The sequence below is a fragment of the Anoplolepis gracilipes genome, chromosome 7 (assembly GCF_047496725.1).
Source record: "Anoplolepis gracilipes chromosome 7, ASM4749672v1, whole genome shotgun sequence".
In the NCBI taxonomy this organism is placed as follows: domain Eukaryota; kingdom Metazoa; phylum Arthropoda; class Insecta; order Hymenoptera; family Formicidae; genus Anoplolepis; species Anoplolepis gracilipes.
Window position 1 is genome coordinate 432921 of NC_132976.1, and position 24248 is coordinate 457168.

Sequence of the window (24248 nt, forward strand, 5' to 3'; positions counted from 1 at the left end):
GCGCCATTCGTACTCTCGTCTCTCACCTTTCCCCTACTAAAATCGCCTATCTTCACAAATAATGATCGACAATAACGAAAAATATATATTATCGAATATTTTGTATATATTTTTTTGTATAATTTCTATGTATTAATCATAAGATAATGAAATTACTGTGTGACATATATATATATATGTTTCTACATCGAAAATTGAATTTGTAATTATATTCTGGATATTTTTTATCCTTGAAAAAATTAACTGGCAATTATTATCAATAAATATAGACCTAGCACAGAGAAAGATTGTAAAAATATTTTAGAAATATTTCAAGACTATATATAATATTATTGTAAATATGTATAAATTATATACTGCGATAATTTCAATTGAGAAAGCGTTTTGAAAGGATTTTCTAAAATCATGCGCAGGGAGTCGATAATATCATTTTTCAATTTATCGACCGATTTATTTAATATAATACTAAAAATGCGGCGCTGTTAATGTGTTCATAAACTTAACCTTTATTACTTTTGTTATTTTTATTATTTTATTTTTATATAGTTTATTATTTTAAAATTAAAAAAATTTTAAATAAAATATAAAAATATAAAATAAAAGAAATTCATTTATTAATGTATGTATATTTATATTATATTGCGAGTGATAAGTGTGTGAGATTTATTCGTTTTTTACTTGGTTTTGTATTGATAAAATAAGAAATAATTAAAACGAACAAGTTTATGAATATAAACGGTTTAAAGTTCAATTAAAACATATAAAAGTTCAACAAGTATTTTAAATATATATATATATATATATATATATATATATATATATATATATATATATATATATATGATGATTTGCAATATCAATTAAAATGCAAAACAGTTTTATATAACCTTTTAGTTATGATAAATATACATATATATATATATATGTATATTTATCAAAACTAAAAGGTTATCTGTTTTGTTATGATAAATATACACACACATATATATATATATATATATATATATATATATATATATATATATGTATATTTATCATAACTAAAAGGTTATATAAAACTGTTTTGCATTTTAATTGATATTGCAAATCATCGTAACGCTCTGCAAAAAACATTCTCAATTTCAATAAAGAAAAAAAAGAGGAAAGACCAGTAAAAAAATACATCTATATATGAATGTATATGTATATTTAAGAATGATTTTGCAGTATGTTATCAGCAATTAATATCAATAGTATTATTGACATCCACAGAGAACTTTCATGTTCATAGCCATCAACAAAGTGTATAATTATATATATTCTTTTTCTATTGTACAATTTAATAGAAAAGATCATAATTAATTGTGAAAAAACCGTGTTAAGAAAAAATAATTGTGTAATCTCTATTAATATTGATATACTGGCAAACTTTTTCTTTATTCATTATTTATTTAACATATATTTCAATTGTAGTTTTAAAAGAGGAATCGCCATGTCCATCGTCAATAATTTGATAAAAGATTTGCCTAAGGGACCTTTGAACGCTTATAGAAAGCGGGCGACATTTGATTGGAAATCGTTCAAATTAACTTTAGAGGGTGAAAATGGTGTACGAGTTCAGGTATTGAAACTGATCAATTTTAATATTTACATAGCCATACAATTTACATTACATACAACATACATATTACATTAAGTGATAAAATATTTAGGAAAAAATATGGCAAATTGTCAAGACAAATCCAGCATTTCAAAGGACTTCAACAGGGCTAACGAGCTTGAATGAACTTCGAAGACGTGTCGCTGCTCAAGCGCTAGCATTTCACCAAAATGACATAACGGTAATTATAAATTAATTATATAATTGTAAATTACTACATAATAATTATTTAACACTTTACAATATACTACAACATCCTATTATACTATTTTTATTATAAATTTTTTATATTAATATAAAAATATTTTTAAAAATAGTGTAAAATATTTTAACTTTTGCTTTTTTATCTAATTTTATAATTTTTGAACAATTTTTTTAGCCATTGCAAGTTCAAGAAAATTTTTTTTATACTTTCCAATATGATGGATCTGTACCAATAAAATTAAGTATTATGTACTCTATGGTACCAAATACTATATTAACATTAGGTACTGAACAACATCATTATCTTGCAGGAGAATTGGACAATGGAAATGTATGTATAAATAAAATAGCAATGATTATTATTGCAAAGTATATAATATTAGTTGACTTATTTTAATTGCTTAGTATACTGGCTGTTTTGCTCTAACTGAGATTTCTCATGGATCTAATGCAAAAGGCATGCGGACCACAGCAACGTATGATTTAGAGACAAGAAATTTTATTCTCCATACACCCGATTTTGAAGCAGCAAAATGTTGGGCAGGTGGTTTAGGTGAGACAAGTTTAATAATGAATTAATAATCGAGATAATAATACTCGAGGCATTTCTTATTCATATTCTTTATGTATTTTCAGGAAAATCTGCTACGCACGCCATTATATTTGCACAGTTAATTACACCAGACAGTGTGAACCATGGTTTGCATGTTTTTATTGTACCAATTCGTGATCCAGAAACTCATCTGCCTTTTCCTGGCGTTACCATTGGTGACATGGGTGAAAAGATAGCACTTAATGGAATAGATAATGGCTTCATAATGTTTAATAAATATTCTATATCGCATACTTATTTGTTGAATCGTACAGCAGATGTTAATAAGAATGGAAAATATGTGCCTGCTATAAAGGATGAACGAAAAAGATATGGTAGGAGCATTAACATTAATATACTAAAAACAATAATATCGTTATATTTTTTTTCCCATGATTGATTTTATTTACATTTTACTTGTGTTGATATAGGCTCGTCACTAGGCGCTCTATCATCAGGCCGTGTCAGTATTACTGTAATATGTGCGCAATATATGACACTTGCAATCACGATAGCCATACGTTATTGTGCAGTTAGGAAACAATTTGGTCCTGTGGATACAGATGATGAGCTATCAGTTATAGAATATCAAGCACAAGTGTGTATACTAAAGTGTTTTTACTAAACATTTTAAATTTATGAAGTATATGAAGTATAAAAATTGCAATTATAATTTATATGAAACGTACGTTTTAGCAATGGCGAATCTTTCCTCATTTAGCCGCAACGTACGCAGTAAAAATATTTTCGAACATATTTTATAAAAAGATGGTTGAATTCATTTCGAGCCGTTTTATGGGACAAGACGGAAACTCAAACGCCGATCTAGGAATGGAGATACATGCGTTGTCTTCCGCAACAAAACCATTATGTTCATGGATTGCTCGTGATGCGATTCAGGATTGCAGAGAGTCTTGCGGTGGTCATGGATACTTAAAAAGTAAATGCATTTTAAAATTCTTATACATATATATTTTAATACTAGTCATCTTGTCATGTTGTTAAAACAGTGTCGCGTTTGGGTGATATAAGAGCTGAAAACGATGCGAATTGTACGTACGAAGGTGAAAACAATATACTTATTCAACAAGCAAGTAATTGGTTGTTGAGCCAATGGACTAACGTGATTAATGGACAATCTGTGTCGTCTCCGCTTGGTTCTGCAGATTTTCTTGTTAATGCAGAACAAATATTGAATACCAAATTTGATCAAACTACAATCGAGGATACAATAAAACCTGAAAGTATGACAACAAATTCTATACTGTAATAAAATATTGTTAAAAATTGTTAACCTTGTGAACAATGCTCATGCTTGTTACAATTAATACGTTTCTCTATTTTAGATTTACTCTTAGCTTTTAAATGGTTGGTGTGTTATTATTTGAAAAAGACATATCAATATGTAAATGATCTTAAATCAAATGGAATCTCTGATTTTGATGCAAAAAACAATTCTCAAACATTTTTAGCACGAACTTTATCTCTTGTATATGGAGAGGTAAGCGAAATATGTATAGTATGTATTTTTTAATTGAACCAGAGGACATAGCAAGTTATATCTCAAATAACTTGCATCAATTGTTAAATTGTAAATTATAGACTCAATTATTAAGGAAAATTTATATACATTTTATATAAATAAATTCACTATACCACTAATTTACATTTATTAGAACAAAAATTAATGCAGTTAAATTTTTTCTTTCTCTATAGCATGCTCTAATGCTATATTTTATCAGATGTTTACAAGAGCCGAAATGGAAAGCGAATGAACGAGAGGTGCTCATAAAATTGTGTTCTCTATTCGGAGCTATAACCTTGGAAAAGAGATTGGGAGATTTATATGGCGGTGGTTACGCTTCTTCTAGCAGTAAGATAGATGATTTTCTGCGGAAAGGCGTTATAATATTATGCAGAGATTTACTAGACAACGCAGTTGCGTTGGTTGATGTCTTGGCACCGCCGGATTTTATTCTTAATTCTGCTTTAGGAATGTCTGATGGCGAGGTACAATATTGATACTACATTGAATATCTTATATGAAATCAAACTTTTGTATACAATAGTTACTTCCTTTTCTATGTGTAATAAATTAAAAACTTCTTTATATAGGTATACAAACACATGAAAGAATGGATATTTAAAGATAAAGAGAACTTGGAACGTCCATCATGGTGGAAAGAAATCCGATCAAAGTTATAATATATATATATATAATATAAATACCGCGTTTTGTTTACATAATTGTACATATACAGTCGGACCTCTTATCCTATGACATTTTCGGTCCGGAATCTTCCCCTTAAATCTCTGATCCTATGACAAAAATTTGAAAGTGGGGGTATAATTCCCCTTTCGCGGTCGTAGTATGAGAGGATTTTTTGTCGTAGGATAAGAGGTTTCATAGCATAAGAGGATCGTAGGATAAGAGGTCCGACTGTATATATATATATATATATATATATATATATATATATATATATATATATATAAAGGATACTAAAATTGTTTACTAATATATTTTATTACATACTTACATGTATGTATATATTATACTAAAATATAAAAAGTTTTCTATTATTATATATCATATCTTACATTTTCTAACTAAAAGCAAAATCAAATGCAAAAAATTTTTTTTATACATGGACAAAAATACAAAAAAATTTACATTTGTATTTGTTATTTATATTTATATTTTTATATATTTACATATTTACATATTTCAAATCATTAAATAAAATGTAATATGTGTAATATATTATTTAATATGTTTTATATGTGTATATTTTATTAGTATTGATAGATAGTCTTCTTCCAGGACATAAACATCTAATATGATATACTTTGATATATTTTGATATATTTTGATATATTTTTGATAAATTATGATATATTTTTTCTGTAGAAAGTTTCCCTATTTTTAAAAACTATTTAGAAATGATGGAAAATTTTTTTGAAAAACCAAATATGTAAAATTAATTTTTCAAAATATTTAGCTTTTATATATAGGTACATATAAAGAAAATAAAAGACTATGGTAAAAGGAGAGGGTGAGATTATATGATATATATATATATATATATATATATATATATATATATATATATAAAATTAAAATTATGTAAAACGAATCAAGTAATTAATAAAATTTAAAACTGATGCCCATTATATACCTACATTTTGTATTTGGCACTACTACGTCGCGCATGCGCCAAAGTGGGAATCAGTTTATCGCCACTACGTTCCACTTGACGTTTGCAACGCTTGTTGAATCATTTCATCTCTGTTGTTCACCGAAGGTTAAACCGAGACAGTTTGACAGTTGTCAATGAAAGAGAGAGAGAGAGAAGGAGAAACCGTTATTTAAAATGATATTCAACGTCGATGACAAATTACGAATTTTTAATGAGGAATGCAACGATAGTTGAGGTATGAAAGATGCCGATTGTACGAAGGTTAGATACCCTCTATCGAAATATTTTGTCTTTGCAGGCTGTTATTTCGCAAGTTTCGAGAATTCGAATGAAATATAAAGGGCATAACCTACATAAACCTTACTTATGCCTATTCATGCAGATATTTTCGATTCGATAGTAGCAAAGGTCTTTGATCAAAATGTTGGAGGGACTCGTGGCTTGGGTGCTGAACAATTATCTTGGCAAATATGTAGAAAATTTAAACACAGATCAGCTGAGCATTGCCTTGTTATCAGGTGAGGTTATGTTACGCTACGCATTTAAAGTTTTTCGAGAATTTTATGTTGTCTGATCTTTGTCAACTATATATTTACGATTTTTCGTAACATTTATACGCTATATTAAAAATAAAAATAATTATACTTCTCTTATATATATCACTTTTATAAGAATCGAGTAATTTTATAATATTTATTTTACTCTTATTTATGTATGTTGTGCTAGTCGATCTGTTTAACTAATTTATTTTCATTTAGGGGAAGTTGAATTAGAAAACTTACCCCTGAAACGCGAAGCTCTGCGTCACATTGGGTTACCGATGGAAATTAAAGCTGGATTCATCGGTAAAGTTAGATTACAAGTACCAGTTAGACAAATAAGGACCGCATCGTGGGTGATAGGCATAGAGCAGCTTTATTTAGTAGCAGGGCCAATTAATTTGGATGAGGTAATATAAAATATTACCGAGAGATTTTTCATTCCATATTATTATCAATATTAGAACATTAATTAATCTTAATGATTATACAGGGAAAATTTAACATGTATACCTTAAATAACTAATTAAGAACAAATTTTCACAGTATGACAACGAACTTGAGGAACAAGCAATATTAGAATATAAACTCAGTCGATTAGATGCATTGGAAGCCAGATGGAGAGCTGACATAGAACACGATCCTGGTTATTACGCTTCAAGTTACAGTTCATGGCTGAATTATGGCACATCTTTAGTAACAAATATCATTGAGAATTTACAGTTGAATATCAAAGATGTTCACATTAGGTATGAAGATAATGTTACATTATCAGGTGGTAAGCAATTTGTCTTATTTTATAATAAAATTCATTTCCAACTATTGAAATATTATAATGCACAATTAACATTTTTAATGAAACTTTTATTTTAATTCATTTTTTTTTATATATCTAGATAATGGTATCGCATTTGGCATTACAATTGGAGCATTAACGACTCAAAGTTGTGACGCTAGTTGGATACCTGGTTCCACATCTTGGAATCTTACAGATGCATCTTTTAAACTAATGGAACTCGACAGTCTGTCCGTTTATTGGAATCACGTAAAGAAAGATCAATTTTTTGGTGGTCTGAATTTAGGTGATTTAGCTGTAAGTATAGATATTGTAAAGAGTAATAATGTAATGTATTTTATGCTTATACATTATATATATATATATATAATGTATAAGTATAAAATATATATAAGCATATATATATATATATATATATATATATATATATATACACATATATATAAATAAATAAATAAATAAATAATATTGTATGATGACGAGTCTATTTTTTAGATTGCCATGAGCGAATACAAAAATATGATGAAACGACATATTTTATCACCTGTAAACGCAAGAGCGCATATTAAGAGAGATCGAACTGAACGTCCATTGAGGTCTATTAATAAGCCACGTATCGTAGTGGATTTACTTTTAGACGAAGTACCATTATCTTTAACTGACGTGAGTATCGTCGATGGAGCGCAATTGTTTGTTGCAAATAACATATTATTATTACAACTTAGATTCAATACGAAGAAATGGTCAAATGTATAAAAGAACTCGATCGAATAGATCGCCGTAAGCAACAGTGGCGTTGTAGACCGGTAACCCCTATTAAACAGAGTTGTAAGGAATGGTGGAAATACGCTGTTAGGTGTCACCTTGGCAGAGATACGCTTAAACCTAAACCATCCTGGGAAAATCTTCTTCTCAGAGCCAAAGAGAACGTTAGTTATGTTCAGGCGTACGCTAAATTATTAGGTACAAATATCGATTCTCCTTTGTAAATTTTCACAATTCCACTCACTGGAGATGATGAAAGAGATTTTATCTTCAAATTTGTATCGTCTTTTTGCTATTAGGCACGCCCACTTCAGTCTTACCGCCGGAAACTAAAACTTTAAAGGAGAAGGTCGAAAACGAGCGGAATTTCGAGGAGCTTCGGATATTGAGAGAACTGGCTATGCACAAGGTGAAACCCGCGAAGTTACAACAGGAATCTAACAAGAAGATGCCACAGGGACATGGCATGCTCGAACAGTGGTTTCCACAGTGGTGGGGCTGGTATTCAAAAACACCTCACAGTAACAATGGAGCGCAAAACGGGAGTAGTTCGACTACCTTCGACGGGGAATTGCTGGACGTTTTAGCGGACACTGTGAATGACGATACTCTGCTACGTCGTGATACGATATTCGGACAGTTTAATTTCGCTCTTGTACAGGGCGCGGTATCGTTATGTACCGCGAAAAATGGCAGCGATGGTACAAAGACTGTGATAGAACTCAAGTTTGAGAGAGTGAATCTAAGTTACGAATCACGACCCAGATCCGGATCGCACAAGTTCTCCATCAGTTTGGGCGCATTGTATTTACACGATTTTCTCACGCAGAACTCGACGTTTCCCATCTTGGTGCAGCCACAAGTCGTGTCTAACGGTACTTCCTCACGCGTCCGCAATTTATCATCGGAGAAAGTGACGAAACAAACGCCACATCATCTTTTCGAATTGATTTATGAGAAAAGACCGTTACATGTCAGTGTGGATCATTTGTTGCACATGTACTCGCAATCTTTGGACATCGTGTATAATCCTACTGTGATATATTGGTTGATAGATTTTATATATAAGCCGCATCGATCGGCATCGTCTAATCAGCAATTGCAAGCGATGAAGCGTCGCACAAGAAGACAACTGATCAAAAACTGGGAGCAAATCCTGGACGGTGATTTTGTGTACCGGTCATCGTGGGATTTGCAATTTAAAATCTCTGCACCACAAATCTTATTGGTGGAGAATTTCGTCAATTTTAACGCGGCTGTAGTAATGGTTGATTTTGGCAAGTTACATTTATCGAATTATACGGATCTGAATCAGGTAATGCTGAAAACTGAATCGATCAACAGCGATGGTGATAATAATAATGATGATGAGGAGGAGGAAGAAAGATATGAGACGCCTTGTTCGACTCCGCCGGGCAGCCAGGAAAACGGCTCCCTGAACGATTTCCAAGCTTTAAGCGAAACGGAATTACATAAGAAATTGTACGATCAATATTCCATCAATCTGGTAGACTTGCAGATTTTGGTAGGTAAAGCGAAGGACAATTGGAAGCACGTTCGCACGAGGAGCATGTCGACTTTACACTTTCTCGAGCGTTTCAACATATCATTGCAAGTCGAGCGACGTGTCTTTACTACTTCGGATCCTAATTTTCCATCGGTCACCGTATCCGGTAACCTGCCGAGATTGGTAGTGCACGTGAACGAGCAGAAAGTGGGCGCAATACGCTTGATGTACAATTTACTTTCAAGTTTCTCCAACTCGGTCGGCATTCCGCAAACGGAAGTCATTAACGCAGAACCTGAGAGTCCTAAAAAGGAGGAGAATCTAGATCGATCGTTGAGCCACGCAGTGATGGTACAGTTTATCATTGATCAAATGGCCTTTGAATTGCAGTCGAGAGGTCGCAGCGTAGCAGAATTACAAGTGTTCGGTGTTCGGGCAGCTCTCAGCAAAAGAATGGCAGATTTGAGCGTCTCTCTTTCCGTCCATGGACTGCTCCTGGTCGACGCTCTTCAGGAATTCGGACCTGACTTTGAACTATTGGTGGCCAGTCACAAACACGTTGGCATGGACAGTGTTTCCGGCAGTTTGAGAGACTCAGAACCAACGTCTCCCGTCTCGCCAGAGTCACCCGAATCGCCAGACTTTACAAGACCACCACGATTAACTTCTCCCGTCGCTCTAACCAACGCCTTGTCCACCTTGATGAGCAAAACCAAGTTTCCATATTCGCCTAGAAATAGCTCATCGGCCTGTTTGGAAAAATTGGATTCGGAAGCGTTGATCGTCGTAGAGTTGACGCTGGTGGATGATTCCACGGAACACTTGAGAATGGCGAACATACAATTCAACAATCTGGATATTATAGCCAATCAGGAGACTATGGTGGAACTGTTGGGCTTCTTTCAAAGGATATTGCCGCTAAAGAAATCGCGGTCGGCATATATCGCGAACCGCAACGACTCTTTGTCCAGTCAAAATACAGAGTTGACAAAGTTGTCATTGACAAGAACAGAGATTACCTTTGATTTTCATCGCTTGAATGTACTACTTTTGCGCGCGGTCATGCAGGACAATCAATTGGTGGGACAGAAGATCGCCACGGCAACTATGTCGGACGCGCGCATACAAGCGACACTGGCCGCAAACACATCAATCTCAGGTTCTCTCGGTGGTGTACAAGTTCTCGATCAAACATCAACTGGAAAGACTCATCAACGGATAATCAGCGTGGGCAGGGATCCACTGGCGGATCCGCCGCATCACCCGCTCGAACACTTCAGCGGCTTGTCGGATGACGAACAACCTGAAGCGTTCAGATTTATAGTCAACCGAAATACCAGGCTAGCCAGCGAAGAAGACTGCGCGGAGATCGATCTCGATCTTACCATACGTGTGGCTAGCGTCTGGTATACTCATGCGCCACATCTGATATCGGAGTTACGTTCGTGCGCCGACGAATTCAAACAATACCTGAGCAATTTTGCGCGTCAGATCGGTGCCGCTGCTACCGATATGGCGATTGGTTTAGTAAACGCCGACGATTGGACCATCCCGCCGCGTAAACGGTTACCCAGCGTTTCGATCGATCTAGATAATACGAATGGATTATCATTGAGATTAGATGTGCTTCTAGAAAGCCCGGTGCTCGTGATACCGCGATCTTCGCACAGCAAACAGGTATTCGTAGCTCACCTGGGCACAATGTCACTGCGACATGAACCCCATCTAGGATCTATGGCAAAGCATAAAGTTACGTTAGAAGTGCGCGACATGAATCTCTATTCTCTCGAAGTGTCTAGCAACACTGGACAGTTGCAGAACAATCTACCGATGAGGGCTGAGGAGATGTATTCGTGTAAGGAATCCGGTAGGCCGATACTGCACGACACGACGCTGAAGATTCTAGTGGAAAAACAGAACACGTTAACTCAGAGTATGAGCTTTCTGCTAGACATTGATGATTATACGAGTAACAGCCCGATTGTACAGGTGAACGGTGCCGTAATAACGCCACTGAAAGTATCTCTATCGCGCGGCCAATACGAACAACTACTCGATACCTTTCACCGATTGTTCTCTATGCCCGTGGTGACTGCTACGGCCGCGGTCTCGACGGACTATGATGATCCCGACGGAGCGGCCGACTACTCGGATAAGCTCGATCTCTGCGTGAAGGTCTCGTTTGAGCTGCCGATCCTCAGTGTAGAGCTCAAGCAGGCCCACTCGGAACAGCCGCTGGTAGAGTTATCGATGCGCGATTTTGTTGTCAAATACGAAAAATTACATCGGAACGAGTCTAGTGTGCAAGTCGCGTTACGCTCTCTGCTGATGGAAGATCTCTTGTGTCCGATCGGTTCGCGGCATCGCTACATGATGCAATCGTCGGCGCCCGCGCGCGCAAAATTGCTCACGGGCGCTTCAAAATCGTGTCCGGATCTTGCTTTCGCGCGACAATACAAGAACACCTTTGGTCGCGGTAGTTTACCGGATCGTCTCGAGACGGACATTTTGTATGGCGCGATTCCGGCTCACTGGCGCAGAAAACCGACCATCTCGTCAGCCGATACGCCGAACACCCCGCCACCATCGCCGGGCGGCATCACCAGTGAAGAGAACTTGGTACTAATGAGCATTACCATGACGCAACCTGAAGAGACTGTCGTATCGGAAGAAGATCGGTTCCATCGAAAAATGGTAACCGTGGACTTCAATTGTCTGGACTTGGTAATAAGCGTGGAATCATGGATGGTGGTGTTTGACTTCTTTGGGATTGCAGGTCTGTCCGGAACGGCAAATAACGAAATCGCCACGCGTCAAGCTACGCCAGATAGCGATAGCGTCAGCGGAAGTAAGGTAGATGACAATTTACCAGTGAGATCGGAAACGGAGATAGAAGTAAGGTCGTTGACGCTGGTGCTAACGCAAATGGAGCGAGAGATAGCCAAGGCCAATGTGTCGAATGCCTGCGTGCACATTCTTAAAGCGGTGGATGGCAAGACGAAAATATCAGGATCGTTGGGTTCGATGTCGTTGCTGGACTTAACACCCCACGGCCGATTCTACCGCGAGAGATTTCTATCGTCCGGCAGGAAGGCGCTGAATTTTCAGTACTCGAGCTATGCCGACTGCGAGGATCGACCGCACGACGCGCAACTTAAACTAGAGATGTCCGCCGTGCATTACGTTCACACGCAGAGATTCGTGGCGGAGTTGCAGGCCTTTTTCGGTCATTTTTCACAACTGTGGAGCATCATGAAGAATCTGCGGGCCGGGGTCGGTGCCGTCATAGACATGAACAAGCGTGGTACGCGACTGTCATTGCACGTGCATGCTGGTGCGCCAGTTATATTATTGCCGGTGAGTTCTAGATCCGACGAACTGATTCTGCTGGATCTGGGAGAGCTCACGGCGCACAACAGATTCGATACATCGACGATCGTCCCGGAATGCTTGCTGGACGTGATGCTGCTCGAGCTGGTCAACATGGACGTGTACGCGGCGCAAAGATTCAAGTGCGACGACCCAAACTTGAACGAAGACGCAGACACTTTAACGGTGGGCGGTTTTCTCGTTAAGAAAATGGGCTCCTCGTTGCTCACAGAGAAGTGCCATTTAAAATTGCGCGTCGAGCGGAATCTCGACACTTATATTAGCCGCGATATACCCGATCTCAGTATACATGGTATTCTGTCAACGATGGACTGTGCCTTGGACCCGGCGCAGTACATGTTGATTCGTGGCCTTTTGTCCTACAACATTGGCGAAAACTTGGATGATTTGCGTCTTTTTGTGCAAGATTTGAATCACACGGTGGAATATGCGATTCCGATAGTGGATAATCAATTGAAGACATGGACCAAATCCTGCATAATTCTCGAGCTGGTGAACGTGACGGTAAAATTACACCCGAGTCATAACATTGCAGCGTTGGCGTGCATCAACTTCATCAAGTCTCGGCTGACGCTAGATTCGCTGAGCGATGGCTCGCAGGACATTGATCTAGTGTCGCAGGAGATTTTGATCATGGACACGCGTTTCCAGAATGAGCCGGTTGATCGGCAGAGTAATGTATTCACGCGAATCTTGCAGCCGTTGAAAAACTCGGCCGACATCAACGTCACGGAGGACCGCGTTCAAGCCGAAGTGCATCATCGGAAGCGGAAAGCTTATTCGGCAACTACAATTTTGCTGCATAGCATGCGACTGACCGCTATTTTGGACTGGTGGCAAGCCGTACGAGACTTTTTGCTATTAAACTCGCCAGAACCGGAACCTGTTCCCGGTACCGCTCAGGTGTCAATCGTCAATCAAGAAACGGAAATCGATACCGCCGCAACCATGGCTATACCGTTCGAATTGAAGATCAACATTACTGATTCTGAATTGGTCCTCGTCGAGGATACTGCGATTCTCGACACCAATGCCGTGATTCTCAAAACAACTGCTGTCTTGGCGTATCGCTCGATGTCGCAGGAAGGCGAGAAACCACTGTCTTGCAATCTCTCGCACTGCGAATTATTTTCATGCATTTTAGGCTTGGAAAACGAGACTGCCTTGTCGATTATAGATCCTGTTGGAGCAAGTCTAGATCTAACTCAAGACAAGGGTTTAGAGATTCAGCTACAACCATTGTGTGTCCGACTAAGTTATCACGATGTAACTATGTTTTCCAGAATGTTGAGTTCGCTTCCCAAGCAGACCTTATGGGCGAAGCAGAGATCGAGCGAAGCAATGGCGGAGAGTACTCAAATGTTAATGGATAGCCAGGTGTTAAAACTGGTTAACTTGGGTTTTGCGGAAGCCGATTGTAAGATGGCATTGGACCGATGCGATGGCCAGCTGGACGACGCCGCCTTGTGGCTCACGCAGAATGCAGAACCGACCGATTCCGATGCTGTGGCTGTAGCCGCGAACGACGAGTCGATCTTTCGTGCCGTGGAATTGGAAGCGTCTTGCATGCGGATCTGCATCATCGACGACTGCCGCGACGCGGACGTGCCATTACTGGAAATCACCCTCACTGACTTTAGCATGAGAAAGATAAGACAGCAACCTGGATTTCTATCAGCCATCTTTAGTGTGGATTACTACAATCGAGTGTTGAGCGGCTGGGAGCCGTTTGTCGAACCTTGGCAGGCAAACATTCAATGGGAACAAGCGCTCACCGGTTCTTTGCAGTCAAAGAGACTGTATGCATCCATCAACTCCCAGGATTCTGTAAACGTTAATGTTACTTTAACATTAGTGGAGCTCGTGCAACTGGTTAAACACAATTGGACGCAGGATTATTACCTGTCCAATGATAGCGCGATCATCGGTAAACCGGCAACGAGAGGACAAGTATATCGACGTCGATCGCCCTTCGTACCTTTTGCTCTGAAGAACGATACCGGTTGTAGACTCTGGTTTAAAACATTTATTGCCATCGCGGATGATATGATAGACATTGGCAAAACGTCATTTCAAGCGAAAAAAGACGTCTCAAGTAAAGACGATACGTGGATAGAGGTAACTCCTGGAGGTACAATGTCGTTTACATTCGAAGGCAGAGGCAAGTTGAGGCATCATGCAACGCATATCATCAGAAGGCATCAGATCGCGGTTTTGATCGAGGGATGGAAAGCCGTGGATCCTGTCACCATCGATCGCGTAGGCATTTACTTTAGACATGCAAACGCTGACATTGCCGGGTCTCAGGTAATATCATTTTTCATTTTATATTATATATATATATATATATATATATATATATATATATATTTTTTTTTTTTTTTTTTTTATACAATACAAACTTTACATAAAAATTTTTTTAATACAAAATCAAATTAAATTAAAAATTTACACTAAATACTAAAAATTTTTTAAAATTATTTTACATTAAAGTAATTAAAATTAGATAATTTTGATAATAATAAATTATTTTAAATAAGAGGAACTTTTGAATAAAAGTGTAAACAAGCTTTCTTAAATACTTTTAGATACTGTAAATGTAAATAAAGTAATTTTCTTATTAGTAGTTTACTTTCAATAGATTTGTAAATAATATGGTCAAAATTGCTTTCTTCATATCTCTTTATTTTTTTTATTTTAAAATTCTAACATGATACTTTTTATAATATCAAAAATTCTTAACTAATCATTAAATTACTTGTTTACTTAAATGTTTTTTTATAAAGTATAAAGATACTAGAAAGAGATTCCAATAGTTTTCAATACAACAATACAAACAATAGTGGTTAGTCATTATTGTTATAAATTTTTTTATTATCTCATATCTCTTTTTTTCGCTATATTTTAAATAATAAAGTAAATTCACTTCATATAGTACTCTTTCATGTATCATATATAATATAATAAATATTGCAACAATGATAATAATAATAACAATAACAATAACAATAACAATAACAATAACAATAATAATAATAATAATAATAATAATAATAATAATAATAATGATCAGTTTCAGACAGTTACACCGAAAGCTAGAGTCGTATTCGCCGTAGAATTGGAAGGATCCGCTAGGAAATTAGTCACTATTAGATCAGCTCTTCAGGTGTCCAATAAGCTAGCTCACCCTATTGAGATCAAGATGGAAAAATCCTTGAATCAACTAGGATGTTGGTTTTGTTTTTTAATTCTTTTGATTCTTTCCTCAATAATGATTATTAAATCTAAAATCAAACTATTATTATATCCTTCTAGATTTACCGCTGACTTTGGCTAACACTGGAAGAATTCTACAAGTACCGGCTCAATCGGTGATGTCTGTGCCTTTAACGCACACTGGAGTACAAATGTGTTTCAAACCGCTCATCTCGAACTATCTGTTCCAATATGGCGTAGAATCTGTAGACTGGACGATAGTTAAGAAACCGTTGGAAGTGACGGAAAGCTACATCACTTGTCGAACCAATCAGCATAACATATTTAGGTATGGAATGACTTTTCGAAAGCTGACGACGAAAGATAACTTTTGTTAACTTTTTCTGCAGAATGTGCGTAGCGATAAAACGAAATAATTATCCGCTCGATGGTATACAAGTGTTGCCGGCGCACACAATCACGGTGATGGCTCCGATAACGCTGACGAACTTATTACCGTACGAACTGATGTATGAAGCAGGTATAGAAGGCGGCAGAATCGCGCCGGGCTGCAGCGCGGACCTGCATTGTGCCAATCTAACCGAACAACTAGAAATTACGATTCAATTAGACGGTTATCCAGGATCTGGAGTAGTACGTATACGATGAGTATAAGGAATACAATCCCGTGATCCCGGTTATTTTTCTAGTTCCGACCATCCCGGGATTATAAACTACTAATTCCGGAATTTCGGGATTTTTAAGAATCATCTATTTAAAATATTTTTTTATGAATTTAAAACAATTTTCACTAATTATAAGTTGTGAATTTAGAATAATTTTCACTAACATAATAAAACTATAAATAAAATTGTTTAAATGTATTTCGCATATAAATATTTATAGAACTTTCATTCATAGATCCTTAACTTTAGATGCTTTTCTATTTTTACGTTCTTATTTTTAAAAATCTAAATAATATATAAGTAATAGTTACTAGCAATTATGACAACTAATTATTAACGTAAGCAAATTTTTTTATTTTTATGATTATTTTTATTTCAAAGATTTAAATTTCTAAAGTTTAAGATATAAACGCAAATGTTTAGTTTTGTTATATAATTACATGAATTATATAATTTATAAAAGAAACTTGAATAATATTAATATATATGTAAGTAATAATTGCTAGTTTAACAACAATTATAAAAAACTATATATAACCATATTTTTTATTTCTAAGTTTGTTTTTGTTTCAAAGATTAATTTAAGTTTCTAAAGTTCAGAGAAACGTGTTTAATTTTATTATATAATATTAAAAATCTGATATAAATGACATATCTAAATTTTAAACAAAAAAATTTTTTTTTTAATAATTTTTTTAATCTCGGGATAAGCCCGGGATGTCGGAAAATTATTTTACACATCCCGAAATCTCGGGATCGAAAATGCAGTCTGGGATTGTATTCCCTAAATGAGTAGCATCCGTAGCATATGACTTTACGACAACGAAATTTATACCTTAAACGTTTTGGTTAATTTTTACATTATTATGTTTTCAATAATTGAAATATATTATGCATTTCAGATAATATTACCAGCGAACAGCGGTTCTTTTACCGCTCGTCTCAAGCTACTGGATTCTGCTAGCAGAATGCTGTGCTTACAGGCAACCGTGCTCGTGGATAAGGGTTCAGCTGCGCAAATCAGTATCACCGCACCTTACTGGATTGTAAATAAAACTGGTTTACCGTTGGTGTTTAGACAAGAGGGAGTCGGCATAGAAGCGGCGGGACAATTTGAGGAGCATGAAAGAGCGAGGATGGTGGCACCGTTATTGTTCTCGTTCAGCGACGAGGAGGCCAGTAGGACATTGTCAGTAAGAATCGGTACCGAGGTGCATCCTCATGGAATACCACAGTGGTCTCAGCACTTTCATCTGCAGCCTGGCATTCATGTAAGTATACCTAAATTAGATGTTTATTTTAATTTTTATTATTTCAATATAAGAGCGATGAATTATTATACATTATACATCATACAAATTCATGAAAATCGTTATTAGATAAAAAAATCTCTATCCTTATGTGTGCCTTACGTTTTCTAGGTTCATCGTTTGAGAATTAGCCTGCGCGACGGTAGACCTGACATAGTCTATTTGATCAGTGTAGCCACGCGCGCAGCAAGAGGAAGATACAGAGCTACCACGGTAGTCACATTATCGCCAAGGTACCAATTACACAATAAATCATCTTATACGTTGGAGTTGGCTCAGAAATGTTTCACAACGACTGTCGTAAGTTTGATAAAGTTAACTAAAGTTAATAATATCGAAAAAAATGACTTGGTTGTTCAACATTATATCGGTTTCAGTCTCATCCAGACGCACAGGCGACGTATATAACAACTATGCCTGAATGTCACATGCCTTTTCACTGGCCACGACTGGACAAAGACTTGTTGCTCTGCGTCAGAATTACTAATGTGCCGGATTGCATGTGGTCAGGCGGTATCAGATTGGACGACAATTACTCGTTGACTATTAACGTTAGGGATATAATAGGCAAGATGCACTTTCTTCGAGTGGATGTGGTGTTGCAGGAAACTACCTACTTTATTGTATTCACCGACGCCGATACTATGCCACCGCCTATAAGAGTAGACAATTTCTCGGAGGTTCCATTGATCGTTAATCAGGTATATTTGTAATACTTTATTCGACAGTTCGGTTTTAAATCTTGATATATTGATATTTGATTTCTTTTATTATTTTATGAATTTTATATTTATAACAATCGTAACCATCATAATTTGATCATGTTATCAAATAACCATAAATGTGTAGATTGGAGTTCCCGATAATTTGCAATGGACCGTGAGACCTCACTCATCGGTACCGTATGCCTTGGACGAACCAATACAAACTGCCGGTTTAGTGTTAACAGCACCTGGAGGCGTGACAGCCTCTTACGATTTAAATATACTCGGAGAGGGTAGAGGACTGACTTACGAAAACTTTATTTACATCGCATTCTCGGGTAATTTATGTTAAATAGAGATAAAACGAGAAAAATTAATTTTATTTTTGTATATGTGATGTAATAAATATCGACTTTGTATTTTTTTTTTTTATTCCAACAGGCACCTTTAAGACCGATTCTGATCTTGGATCAGGCGAAAACGACCTGGATCCGCTGGATGTGGAAACCCAGAGATTAGTCTTGGAAGCTGGCGCTGGAGGTTGGGTTGCCTTACGAAGGAAACAGTATGGCGATAGGTCGCAACTTTGGAGAATGACCGGTGATGGACAATTGCAGCACGAAGGTAATACAACAGACCATATCGCGCGCGATTGGTATCCGCAATGTTTAGTACAACAATAAACAATTATCAATTTTTGCGCTGTTTTTATGTACAACTTGTATAAAAAAATTATAACAATCATACTTGTACTTGCGTATCTCATTTAATTAATTTTAACGAGACAGGTTCTAGTCCACCGAGAGACAAGCATTCCAAAACTCCGGACACGATTTTTGTTTTGGACATAGCGGGCACTGCGCCGCAACCGTTTACTTATTGCGCTCTTGCCCTAAAGAAACCAGATCCTAGGCGGAGATCGACGCAGACCTGGCGATTCACCGATGATGGACGTTTGTGCTGCGCGCACAAAAATATGTGCGTTCAGTCAAAAGACGGCTTTATGGGATTATACGAAGGTTGGGACGCTGCTTTTATTTGTACGCATTCTGATCTAATGCTTGATGATTAAAATTGATCGAATTATTCGTGAACGCTGTAAATTTCTTTTCATTTCACGCGCTTCGTCTTTAAATACTGTTTCTATTATTTTGTGTTGCTTCAGATTGATTTTACATATTATTATTTGCGTATTGATTGTCATTTCCGTATGTGATATAAATATAATGCTTCTCTGTCTGTAAATGCAAAGCAAAAAATCATAAAACATAAAAGCTAGTAAGCTAAGTGAATAAAGGTACGGTATCGTTGGAATTGGCAAAGTATGATTTTCTGTTGTACATTGAACGAATCGATGCGCGATATTTGTCTTACAATGTTGCATCTATTCAATTATTTTAATTGTTTGGCAATTATCTATCTACGTAATTTTGATTAAGAGATCTTTCTATTTTTTTTCACTATTTCTTTCTCGCTACATTCGAAAAACCTAAATTGATCATGAATGTTGCAGGCGGCAGTGTCGCCCGTTGGCAAATGTGTACGTATAGTTTCAAAGTACACATTAAAATCGGTGGTTTCCTATAAGAACTCTTACCTATAAGTATATATTACGTGCTATAACATCTCTGCTTATTTTGCTCCTTTTTTTTTAATTTTTTTTTCTGCTTATAAATCGCATCGCATATTTTCCTCAAGAGCGTTAAAACGCGACATACTTTTTTTTCCTTTTTTTTTATAAAACCATTTTATTATAAAATGGGTCAATTGTGGCGTTATCGTACTCTAACGCAAAGTATAGCTTCTATATTCGCAAAACCTTTTAAATCGTACAATTTTATCGTTTAGTACATTTTTCACATAGTTTAAAGAAAGTCTCGATTATTTTTTTAGGGAGTGAAGCGGTATTGGGTCCTCAGATGCACGGTAATCCACCGCCAATTGAACAACGAGTTGGTAGACAAAAGTTACGCCCGGGTTCTGGATTTTTATCGGTCAGAGTGACTACTGATGGTCCGACTCGCGTTTTGCAAGTCCTAGATATTAAGGAAAGAGTATGTATTAGTCTTATTATTTGCTTTTATTCCGTCATGTTTGCTCAAAAATATATTAAATATTTTATATATATATATGGATTATATTGATGAAATTTATACAAGAAAGTGTACATATATAAATATCCAAGTTAAAATATCTTTTTATGTTTTAGAAAAAAACATTTGCCCTACTTGAAGAACGCGATTGGTCACACATTGCTGTGAGTCACCGGCCTACCCGGGTCGACGCCGATACCAAAAAATTGGATTCCAGTGAATTAGATTTGAAGTTGGACTTACCGGCCGGTCTCGGATTGTCTATCGTATCGCAACGACCGTTGGAAGAGTTGTTGTTCGCGCGATTAGCTGGAATATCTCTGAATATGTTGCAAACCCCGTTAAATACCACGTTGGACCTGAGCATCGCCGACGTACAAATCGACAATCAACTATTCGAAGCGCAATGCACGTCGGTTTTATTCGTGACACGTTCATCCCGTACGGAAGATGAGAATCGACCCGCCCTCCACTTGGCTGCAGAGAAGCTGCAATCGAAGAATCAAAACGCCGAGATATATAAACACGTTATAGTGAGTGTCAAAGCCTTGTGCGTACATTTAGAAGAGAAATTTATCTTAAAACTGGCAGCATTCCTCGGAATTGGCAAGTCGGAACTGGAAATGCCGGTCGACGAAAATGATTTCAAAGCGCAGAGATTTATTTCTGAGGTGTCCGCCGCGCATGCTAAAAGATATTACTTTGGCGCTCTGAAGCTCATTCCTAATCTGGTACGTAGGTATCAAGAATATTATAAATAATAATAATAATCATAAAGAAGAATATTATAAATAATAATACGCAATTTTATTTACATGATAATATACGATATAAACTATCTTATCTTTCTTTTTTCTTTATAGGTAAAACTTAGCGTGCTCACAACGACAAAATTGCCGCAACATCTGCAAGGCGTAAAGAGGAAATTAGGCTTGACTCTGATCAACTTTGAAAACGCTACTATCGAGTTGGAGCCATTCGTGAAGAAGCATCCTTTCGAAAGCAGTCAATTCTTGGTGCATTCCATCGCGAAGCATTATAAAGATGTACGATAACACTTTAAATATAATTTTGCTTTCACATTTCTCTCGCTCATTTATTAATCTAATAAACAAAACATGATTTATTTTTGTTTTTCAGGAATTAAAATGGCAAGCCGCAGTTATTCTAGGATCCGTAGACTTTTTAGGGAATCCTCTTGGATTCATGAACGATGTGACGGAAGGCGTTTCCGGTCTTATCTATGAAGGCAGCGTGAAGAGTTTAGTGAAAAACGTCACGCACGGTATTTCGAATTCGGCAGCGAAAGTGACGGAATCTTTATCAGACGGTCTGGGAAGAGTGATTATGGATGAGAGACACGAAGAAGCTAGACAAAGAATCCGGGCAAACACTACAGGCAGCAGTGATCACTTAGTGGCAGGTTTGAAAGGTTTCGGCTTTGGTCTGTTGGGCGGTGTCACTAGTATATTCAAACAGACTTATGACGGAGCAACTAATGAGGGTTTTCCGGTATGTAACAAATTAAAGAGAATAATATTATCTTTTAAGAAAAATGATAAATAATGTTATTTTTAAATCCGATTGTATAAAAATTTTATAAATATATATTATATTTTATTATTATATTTGATAAATATTACATAATTATAAATTCTAGGGTTTCTTTGCGGGTTTCGGCAGAGGAGTAGTTGGAACGATAACAAAACCGGTCGTTGGAGTTTTAGATCTGGCAACGGAAACAGCTAGTGCCGTACGAGAGACAAGTAGAAGGTAATATAAAATATATTCCATTTAATCATTATAATTATATTTATATTGACTGCACTTTTTTGTGAATTGTGTAATTGACACATAGCTCTTTCTTTACACAGCGCTCATCGCGCGATACCGAAACGTGATCGACCGCCACGTGTCGTCAGTGGTTCTGCTGGATTGTTGCCGCCATATAATCGCCAGCAGGCTGAGGGGCAAGAATTCTTGTACAGCATTAATAATCGCGATTATTCCGAACTTTTTGTAGCGTACGAGTGTCTGTGTAGTGGCACGGAGAACCTTAGAATGCTCGTGTCGAACGAGAAAGTACGTGTTATCTCGGGTGGCACGAAGGCCGTGGTGACCCAAGTCAATCTGGCGGATCTTTTGCGTTGTCAACCGATGCAAAAGACACAAAGTAACAGTGTAATCCTGTATTACATAGAACTGATATCCAGATTTGATTCATCAGCTGCGGTCAATTTGGATGGAGTGGCCGAGCTGTTGAGGCGACCGAAAGTGCGCTGCGACAATGAAGAGGTGGCAAAACGCGTGAGTATATAATAAAAATAATGAATATATAGTTTTTCGTTATGTCAAACTTTGCCGATTAATTGTTATAATTCATTGGTTTTATGGTTTTTAGGTATCGCAACAAATCAATTATGCCAAAGGGATGCACGAGGAACGCAGTCTGACGTTATCATCGTCGGATAACATGTTGGACGATGTACAATATTATAAGTAATCTGCTCGCGCAGATTGACTGGATTTCTTTCTTATTTCTGACAATTTTTTAACATACTAGTCGAATTTTCAACTTTTCCTCGTAGAATGCACGATTGGTATGGATGCCTTAGTTATGACGCTTAATGTTAAGTTTAAAAAGACTGATGCAAAGTACCATAATAACTAAATAACTACTATTTGCCGGTACACGAGGCACGAGTCGCTCGTAATTTAAGCGTAATTGAATGATGGTTTTCGCATCTTACAATTGTGGCGCAAGTATCGCAGAAATTTTTGATACATATTAATAAGGTGTAAAAAACATAAAGTAGATAGAAGTCTGAAATTTTCTAATAATGTACATACGCGCGCGTGCATATTCTTTAATATCGCATATACCTGATTCTACATGATGTACGTTCAGTGTGTCCTAGAATCACTCTCCTTTTCAGTGAGAAACTTTAGAGTCGATTGTTTTTAAATGAAAACATGTAATGAGAAATTTTATAATGTCTGCAATGAAAAAGTTAATAATTTTTTATTATGTTTTTTAATTGTTTGTAACTCTTGACTTTACAATAGATTCGAGAGTTTTCTTCGCAATTGACTTAGTTTCTATTATCGGGACACGTTGATTTTGAGACACATTGTACATGTATTTGTATGTATTAAAATTAACAGATTATAGATTATTTATTTACAAAAGAAGCGATTTAAACTTAATGCATATTAGGAACAATTAAAATCAAAATTTTTAGTATATGTTTATATCTAGCAAATACAAATATATTTATTTTTTGTGCACATTTCTTTGGTAACACATGTCTCTTCTGCTTTAACCCCGTTTACATTTTCAGTTTTATAATATCTTAATATAGTACTTTGTACAAAGAAACAATGTAGATTTTAAGGTCTTTTAGAAGATCTATAACTGTGAGAAAATTTAAGACAGAGCTTTACTTATAATTTTATGCACCATATATTTATATATATATATATATATATATATATATATATATATATATATATATATATGTATTTTAAAAATATTTTGATTTGTATGTATTTTATGTGTTCAAATAATTTCTGTATTATATATGACACATAAAATTTATAAATAAAAATTTGTCTTGTGAATTTTAGT

At 36.0% G+C, this 24248-nt stretch overlaps 2 protein-coding genes across 7 annotated transcripts; both read left to right on the forward strand.

Moving 5' to 3' along the window:
- Positions 1-467: 467 nt before the first annotated feature.
- On the forward strand, positions 468-5023 carry LOC140667521 (peroxisomal acyl-coenzyme A oxidase 3-like). Of its 5 annotated transcripts, none has more exons than XM_072895557.1 (12): positions 468-619; positions 1453-1600; positions 1692-1820; positions 2019-2174; positions 2249-2396; positions 2480-2770; positions 2867-3033; positions 3132-3375; positions 3446-3679; positions 3782-3936; positions 4152-4445; positions 4551-5023. In XM_072895557.1, exons 2-12 carry the CDS (start codon positions 1472-1474, stop codon positions 4638-4640), a joined length of 2037 nt encoding a protein of 678 aa, XP_072751658.1. In that variant the 5' UTR covers positions 468-619; positions 1453-1471; the 3' UTR covers positions 4641-5023. The 5 variants fall into 5 exon arrangements, with proteins under 5 accessions (XP_072751658.1, XP_072751659.1, XP_072751655.1 ...); XM_072895558.1 differs by lacking the exon at positions 468-619 and adding an exon at positions 671-775; XM_072895554.1 differs by lacking the exon at positions 468-619 and adding an exon at positions 1069-1205.
- A 692-nt stretch (positions 5024-5715) lies between these two features.
- On the forward strand, positions 5716-23910 carry Vps13d (vacuolar protein sorting 13D). 2 transcript variants are annotated; one of them, XM_072895474.1, is made up of 25 exons: positions 5716-5870; positions 5934-6153; positions 6394-6584; positions 6721-6952; positions 7071-7267; positions 7466-7633; positions 7696-7933; positions 8035-14939; positions 15706-15862; positions 15948-16176; positions 16238-16481; positions 17416-17784; positions 17935-18123; positions 18201-18524; positions 18673-18865; positions 18969-19151; positions 19316-19546; positions 20041-20067; positions 20421-20581; positions 20737-21351; positions 21484-21666; positions 21761-22132; positions 22281-22393; positions 22495-22927; positions 23022-23910. In XM_072895474.1, exons 2-25 carry the CDS (start codon positions 6057-6059, stop codon positions 23121-23123), a joined length of 12153 nt encoding a protein of 4050 aa, XP_072751575.1. In that variant the 5' UTR covers positions 5716-5870; positions 5934-6056; the 3' UTR covers positions 23124-23910. The 2 variants fall into 2 exon arrangements, with proteins under 2 accessions (XP_072751575.1, XP_072751576.1); XM_072895475.1 differs by lacking the exon at positions 20041-20067.
- The last annotated feature ends 338 nt before the right edge of the window (positions 23911-24248 follow it).